This window comes from Egretta garzetta, unplaced genomic scaffold, assembly GCF_000687185.1.
Source record: "Egretta garzetta isolate BGI_Z169 unplaced genomic scaffold, ASM68718v1 scaffold292, whole genome shotgun sequence".
In the NCBI taxonomy this organism is placed as follows: Eukaryota; Metazoa; Chordata; class Aves; order Pelecaniformes; family Ardeidae; genus Egretta; species Egretta garzetta.
In genome coordinates this window covers 794967-803228 of record NW_009258789.1, presented here as the reverse complement: position 1 = coordinate 803228, position 8262 = coordinate 794967, and the positions used below count along the sequence as shown (strand labels likewise).

The window sequence follows — 8262 nt, the reverse complement described above, 5'->3', positions numbered from 1 at the left end:
TTTGAATAGCTTACCAGTGGATGACAGGGAGACTGTTTTGTCTTGAACCTCCTCTGTCATACTATGCAAGTTTTATAACCTGTCTAGAAGACAAACCTGTGATTTTATTTTGCTGAGTTAAAAATAATGAGTTGTGTTTTAAAAACAACTTCAGCCATATTGTGAATTTCTCTCTCATATATCCCATGATAGGTTGCTTTGATTTCCTGTATTGGGACTGGCAACTACTGATGGCCTCCATTCCGGGCCATGGCAGTCCTTGCAGCTCATTGTAAAGCTTAGTCTGATACATAAAAGTTGTAAACATGTGAAGAATTTAATGGGCTTTTTGTAAAATAATTAGTAACTGGTTTCAGAATTATTCCAGGATCCCACAATTCTTCACCTAGCAAGAAGTGTTGCTTCTTTGACAATGAAGAAACATTTTGATGTGTGTTGCCCTGAGCTTTTTACAGGAAAGGTGGGAATCCACAGAAAAAGGAGGACAGTGTCTGTAGTTGTAGTGAACTTTGCGGAATAGTTCATGGAATATACCCATAATAAATTAACTTCTTTTTTGGGGAGGAAGCTGGAAAGCAGGAAATGGTTAAGGGACAGGTTCTAGCAAGACTAGATTGGATTCCTTGTTCAGAAATGCTCCATTTTGTGCAACTGCTGTGGAAGTATGCCAGACTGTATGGCCAGGGAACTGTCAGGTTCCCAGCGCCCTGATCAAGATGAATGATGCCACTCTCTTTAAGTATGGCTTCATAGTGTTTGCAGATGAAGGCATGCATTGATCATGTGTTCTATATTTGTCTTGCATTTTTGAGGCTATATTTCTAAAGCAATTTTTTTTCAACAATAAGGTGAAGAGGCAAAGGAAATAAGGCTTTAAGTGTTCCCGTAGAAGGATTCATAGCAAGTACTCTAGAAAATAGGAAAAACAAGATGTTGAAGATGCTACTAGCTAAAAATACTTTGACCAACTTAGATTTCATCTGTGAATGGAAAAGGAGGATACTGATATGTACTGTGATAGTTCTGAATTTAAGGTTTTACTTTATACTGGAGGTAGGAGCTGGGGGCAGGTCTACTGGGACGGAGTTCAGAGAATGAAGTGCTGTAGTCATTTTGAGCCTGTGGAATGTAAGTGATTTTACCTGAATGCATCAGGCTGAGGTAACTTCTACTTTCTTAGCACTATGTGGCTTGAAGTAAGGTCATTTGGGAGCTGCTCTTCAGCAGCAGTGTTTTGCAGCCAAACGTAGTGCATTCTAATCTGACATGTCTGCTTTACTGTGCTAAAGCTTTACGTTTACATTCAGGCTCTCTTTCTGTTCTTCTGACTTGGATTTCCATACTTGACCTTAATTCAGCTGCCTCTCTGAGAAGGCTAAGAATCTGATTCAAGGGTATGTGTCTAATTCCAGACAAATTATTTCTGTCATCTCTGTGCTATATGAAGTCTTTGCAAACATAAAGTAACAGGGACTCAAAAATGTTCTTATTTTCCTGTAAAACTTGAGCAGGTGGTAGCATTTTTAGCAGGTGTGTTCAATTTTACATTTGTGATGAATTATGTAGTCTGTTCAGTTGAAGCAGCTGGACTGGTGCCTACATGCTTTCTTGTTTTGCGCTGAGAACCTCAGTCTTGGGAATACCTTCCTTGACCAGTTGAATGTCATGGCAGTGAGTCCTTGCTGATGGGCTTGGGTCATGTACAATCTAGGAAGAGACACTTAGAAATTGGTGTATAGTACCCAGAGACATCCATCTAGAGTACCCAGGTGTTCATGCAGCTATATCTAATATAGTCAGCTGGTCATACATGACAAATTAAAACTTTGAGATTAAGTCACGTTTTTTTATTTGTTAGGATGAGTTCTGTAGCATATATATACTCTTGGGAAAATGGTTGCTTTTGAGTTGCTTTGGCTTGATGTTTCACTTACAGTTCTGTCAGACTGGGGCCCAACTGCAGTCGTAGCCTGTGGTTTGGTGCAGTGTAAAATGTGCGTGACACTGCGCACAATAAGAAAAGCAATTTTCTAAGCATATACAAGTCAGTGACTTGGATCACTTGAAGTTAAGAAAAATCTTGCTTGTAAAGTAGGGATTTAATTAGTGGTATATATTTTTCTTGGGAGTGGTCTAACTTTCCTCCCCCTTTCAAGCACTAAACTTGTTTACTTCTCCCTATATTTCTTTTTCTAGCTTCTGTCCCAGACGCCTAATAATTGTAGAGCTAGAGCTGCTAAACTGTCTTTTATCTTTTGTTTCTGTCTGTGACTGAGGTAAGAAGCCAACCCTGACTCCTTGGCCTGCAGGGATGTTCTGTGCAAGGCTTTGCTCACAGGCTTGGTCTGCTTTCTCTGCCTCTGGCTGTAAAGTGTCTGGACTTTGGACAACTAAAGCAGTCTTTATAGGAGGAGGTCACTTTCTGAGGTCTTCTCTCACATCTTGAATGCTTGGGTGTATTTGGTAATTCCTTGGGTATCATTGCAGCATATTAGGATAGCACTGATCAGAGACAGTCTAAAGGTGTGTTGTCGTAGCATCAGGTGCAGGTTGTTGCTTTGAAAGGGCCCATTAGTTAGTGCTGATTTTGCCCCAGATCCTGTACTGAAAAAGGAGCTTGTGTTACATAGCGAGATCCAGCATTCTGTTTGAAAAGCATAAAGGACAAAGTTATATTTTTGGGGGCTACTGAACAACTGTCAGGCAGATTTGAATAGAAGTAATTTTCTGGACATTTTCTGTGGTCTGGTTTCAGTCACTGTCCACGCGTGGTTTACCTGCACGAGATAAAGGGACCCTCAGTCCATACAATGTCAGAGGCTGCAAAAATCATAGTTCTCTGTTTCAGTCCTAATGATCCAACTCTGCAGTAGAAGGACAGCACATGGAGTACTAGAGTCTTTCTTAAATTTAATTTTGGGTCTGCCTTTCTGTTTGGTGTGTGCATCTAGTATCTGGAGCTTGATATGGTTCTGGATACAATAACTTTTATGCTTTCCTTGCTCTGTATAAACTCTTTGTTTTCATTGTACTGCTGTTTTGAAAGGTCTTGAGCAATATCAATGATACTAGAAATGTTTTGTAGACACTTTTATAATCAGAAATGTACAAAGTGTGTCAGGGTAGATGTTTCAGACTTCATGCATAGTTCAAGCACAACCTGTAGCAAGGTATTTTGCCACATACGGCTTAGGCAAGGTGATGGTGTGAAGAAAGTTATGTCAGTGAATTGTCTTCTGAGGGAATTTCAGTATGAAATGCTGGTACAAAGTTATGCCTTGTCCAGCACTACTACACTTAAAAATTTCCTTAGTGATGAGAAAACATCACTGCAGAGACTTAAGTGACGTGACTTTTTTTAGGACTACTTTTGCACCCTGAGACTTGTTTGGTATAAAAGAAGTATAGAAAGTTTTAACAGTAGACTTTTGAGTGCTGTCTTTTAAGCTTTCAGCCTGTAGACCAAATCCAGTTCTCTGAAATCAGTAATTTGTCCTATGGCCCGTTCTTCTTAGGGATCCTTCAGCTACAAATAGGGATGAGAAATAGAGCTGAATAAACTCCTTTGGCAAAATGCTGCTTCTTTCTTTCCCACATCTCTTAACCGAGTTGTACATTGGAGTTGGAAATGCATCTACTGTAAAATCAAGATTCTAGAAAATCCCATTACATGAAGGTTACATGCATGGATTCCTTTCACATGAACAGAAAGAAATTAGTCTCTTCAAAACCAGTATATCTGAATAGGTTGTATTCCTGTCAAATGGTGGGAGAAAGAGATACTGATGGTTTGGTTTCCATGCTGCAGGTACTTCTGATGGTTCGAGTTACCACGATGTGTAATCTTCTCATGCTTCTTTAAGTGAGTGTGGTCTACCCTATTTAAAAAAAAAATCTTCAACTCCTCTGGCTCACTGCTAGAGAAATGGTATCGCAGGTGAAAACAGACTGGAATGAATTGTCAAAACCAACATCCAAAAGTATAGAATAAGGTGTGCTTTGCAGAATTTTTTGTGTGTGTGTGTATATATATATATATACACATGCACACTTAAGTATCAGATGGTACCTTTGCAAAATAATAATGCTACCTAGATTTTCCAGAAACACCGCCATGAAGGCGTAGGGTACATAATTATTTAACATGTATATTTTTTACCTTGTCTTAAGATGCCTTTGTGCAAATATGAGATTCTAACACTGAAACTTCAAACAGATCTCGCTCTGTAAACACTTGAAGTGCTAGCCTATATTTAGTCCTTATTAAAATTGAGCAGTATGCTGTTGTGTGAGTAATTCTTTGACATTACTGGGAAGACTTGTAGGGTAATAGAATAAGGACAGAAATGTAAAACTAACCCCAGCTCACAGTTTTACTAGTTACTAACTGTTCAGCCAACACTCAGGCCAGGGCAAGTGTTTGGAAAAAATAAGGATTGGAGCTGTGTTGTTCTGAGGGTGCTGCACTATATGAGAATGCAGCATTGCCCCAGGTGTTCTTGCTTTGGGATATGTTATCTATGCCACCCTTACCTCTGAAGTGGACTTAAGCAGCTGTAGAAGCTCATCTGAAGTGCACTGTAAAAGTATTTAGGGGGAGCATGGGATAAAATAGTTTGAAAAAGCGTTGGCTTAGATTGCAGGATAGACTTGAATTCTTTCTAAGGACAAATGGGAGGACTGAGATGATTTGCCAAGGATTGTTGACATAGAGTGTTACACATCCAGACGTGATATGAAGTAGCTAATAATTTCTTCTTGAAAATATTGTAGCTTGTTGCATAGGACAGTAACGATTTCAGGGTCACGTGTCCATAAAACACATCTAACTATGAAACTGGCTTTTGTCACTAGAACTATATCTGGAACACAAGGTGGGTTGGAGGAGTGTGTCAGAGGGTTGTTTTTTTTTTTTTTTATTGCTTCATGGGGAAAAACTCTGTAGGAAATTGCCACATGCTGTCTTCATTACCCTTACTTCTGATGATTAACTGTTGTAAAGAAGAAAAGCTGGTGGGTTTTCAAAAGAATTGTCTGTGCACATGTATTGGCCTTTCATCCTACCCACCTCTCTCTTGAGGGACTTCAATAACAGAGTTCTGGGATAAAACAGGGATTGTAATGGAAAATTGAGTAGAAGGTTGAAGCGTTTCAGTTTCTATCTGGAAGAATATAGTAACCTGTATGTGATTTTTTTGTTTTGTTTTGTTCCACTGCCTCTGAAGGTCTTGTCATCTTACTTGCGTCTTTCTAAGCATGGGACTTTGCTTTAGGCCATGTAACACAATTCAGATTTCGGCAGGAAATAGTTTTATTGACAAACTGTTAATTACTGCTTCTTGTATTCAGAAAGATTAAACACAAGTGTGTACAAGCAACTTGGGCAGGTCTAGTTTTAAGTCTGTAAGAGGTTTTTTTTCTTGAGACTGTATCTAGTAATTAGGATTTTCCATAGTTGTAAGGAAGAAGGGAAAGTAAAATCCAGTGATAAAGTGCTTTTGCATAAAGATACATTTGTAATAGCCATACTGAAGGTTACTTCTGTTAGTTATACAAACTTTGCATTATCCAAGATAAAGGTAGTAATAATGTCATGAGAGGCTAGGCTTTTGAAATAACTCTCAATAATTAATAAAATTTTCAGTAGTTTGTTCCAGATTATTTGTGTTGTTTAAAAACTTTAAACATTTGTGTTTTCTTTGAACGGCAATAAGTACTAAAAATCTGAAAGCTGAAAAGTTCAGGTGTAAACTGAGAACATCATTAAAGTCCCTTAAGGAGTGTTACATATGTGGGATTTGCTCAATGAAGGGACATTTCCAGACTCTGCTTGAAATACTTAATGGTTTTAGATTTCATTAAGGTGCTGGCATTGTGTTGGGGACATCAAATCAATAAAAGTCATCTGACATCTTGGGGTTGTTTCCTCTTGTTGCACTGGTAATGGTCATTCAAATCAAAGGGCTGACTGGAATTTGGAGTGCCTCTCTCATCCTAAAATTCTCTTGATATTTTTTTTTTTTTTCCCAAAAGAATGACTGAAGTGCAAATAACACTCCTTCAGACTTGTGGTTTTGTTTGCTTGTGTTGTCTTAGTTGAAGGTTGATGGGGATTTGAATGCAGTTCTAATCTAGTATTGTAATAAAGTACTGCACAACTAAGTGTTGGTACTACACACGTTTCTGCTGAAACTCTCAAAATGCTGGTTTTTGGCTCAGTTGTTAAATGGAGCATAGCAGGAAGAAAATTATATGATGGGAATGCAGTAACTAGTGGAATGTGCTCTTGAGGGGTTTTTTTTGTGAAATACAGGAGTTGCAATGCATGTTGTGCTTTACTTCGTCATATAAACCGGACATTGCAAAAGAGATGTGTCTAAAATTGTTTTGAATAGGCTTTTGTTTTTGTATTCTACCTGTTACCTATAAGCCTTCAGAATTTATAGGCCTGGTTGTATCTGTATTAGTTTTGTGCCTATTAGTAGCAAACCTGTGAAGATTTTGGGGAGTAAATAAATGCAGGAGAAACCTTTTGTGAGGAAAAGATAATGATCTGAATCTGACTAGTGAAAAACTGGGTAGGAGTCAAGAACACTTTCCGACTTAATTGCTAGCATAGAAGAGAATGACAGCATTATTTAAGGAAGTCGGGTTAGCTTTTAAAATCATATTTATCAAAACCACAATAAATTGGAGTGATATTATACTTTTTAGTCTGTTTACATTAATATCCATTAAACGCAGAGTAAGTAAACTGATGGAGCTTATGAAAGATACCATGGAAGCAGCTAGGGAGCGAAGTTAGATTTGGTCATTCATTGGTATTTTAAAGGCTGCTCTGTTCCGACTTGGTGTTGTAAAGTAACATCTCAGTTCATGATCATATAATTTGAGGGTGTACAAGAGACAGTTTAAGTGACTGCTGTCATGCTAGATTTGTGCTGGAAATAGTTATAGCTATTAGTGCAGAACTGCCATTTATATAGCTGCTCTTGAGAGAAAAGAGGCTCTTGCTTATGCAGTGGGACTGTTGTCGCATAGCAACTACTGTGCTGAAAGCTTAAAATCGGATGCTCCCTTGAAGTTCATGGTTCCCTAATAATGCTTAATTTATCTGGGCCTTGCACTGCCTTTATCACAGTAGTGAATGTCTTTTATCAGTGTACTCAGTAATGTCTGTCATGTACATTTACTTTTCTTTTTTCCCCAGGCTTAGAACTGTGTGGTGTCATGTGTTTTTTAGTGCAGTTTCCTGAAGGTTGAGACCTGAATAACATGATTAATTACATTGAACTGAATTAGAGAGAGTCAGAGTTCAAGTGTCGTGGGCTTTCATACTCTGGTGGTAGAAGAAAGGCAGGCCTACTGTCCCTCATGAACAGGCACATCTGGACCTGTATCATTCTGAGTGGCGGCTGTTGGTTGTCAAGTGAACGTGGATGGACCATTTGGCTAGCTGGTGTGCCTGTTGCTCCTAACTAATGGTAGTGAAGGAAGCTGCAGGTGGATGGCATGCATGGGTATTTGAAGGTATTGTGGGGCAGACTGGGAAATTGGATAGAAAAGGAAACCAGTTCTAGTGAGAAACAACTTTTGTTTGCTTAGTTGGTGCATTTGGTAGCCAGTGAACTATCTTACGAAGAAAGCAGACTTGAAAGAAAATTAGGAAGATATAGAGAATCCTGACCTATATAAATGGCTTTGAAATATACTTTGTATGAAAATAACACTTTTCCACCCTTTGAAACGTGCAAATAAATATTGAAGTGTATGTTGTCATGTCTATACTTGATTCTAAGAATGTCAGCATAATTTATCATCATTTTTTTTCAGTGAGCGTGTTTGTGTACTTGCCTACGTAAAGGGCTTGACTCAGATGTGCAGTGCTCAAATTTAGACTTCAGTGTAAAACTTGCTTATGAAATGGCAGTCTTCAGAGGTGCTGAAGAATCTGCTTCAATAGCTGTTAATTAAATACCTAGCTCAGCCAGGGCTTTGAATTGTTTATGTACTTCAGAAGTGGGTAGATAAGAGCATAGAATCAGTATTTAATATTGTGAGGCTTTGAAAAAAGACCTTATTTTCTATGTTGGTAATTTAGGCTCCTCTAGATGCCATTTTGAGATGGAACGTTTACTAGCTTCTTAAAAAGCATTATGTCGTGTTAACCTTGCAGTAACACATATAGTAACACAGACACACTGCATCTCCTGCTTACTTTAATATAGTAGTGCTATAATCCAGGCCTCTTCCTCCTGCTGA

At 38.4% G+C, this 8262-nt stretch overlaps 1 protein-coding gene across 1 annotated transcript in view; it reads left to right on the top strand.

Annotated features, from left to right (window-relative positions):
• Nucleotides 1-249: 249 nt before the first annotated feature.
• The window catches only part of LMTK2 (lemur tyrosine kinase 2), a 43477-nt gene continuing 35464 nt past the window's right edge, over nt 250-8262 (top strand). The window contains exons 1-2 of the mRNA XM_035889221.1: nt 250-271; nt 2538-2549. Of these exons, the coding sequence (XP_035745114.1) occupies nt 250-271; nt 2538-2549 (34 nt within the window). The remainder of the gene's footprint in view (nt 272-2537; nt 2550-8262) is intronic.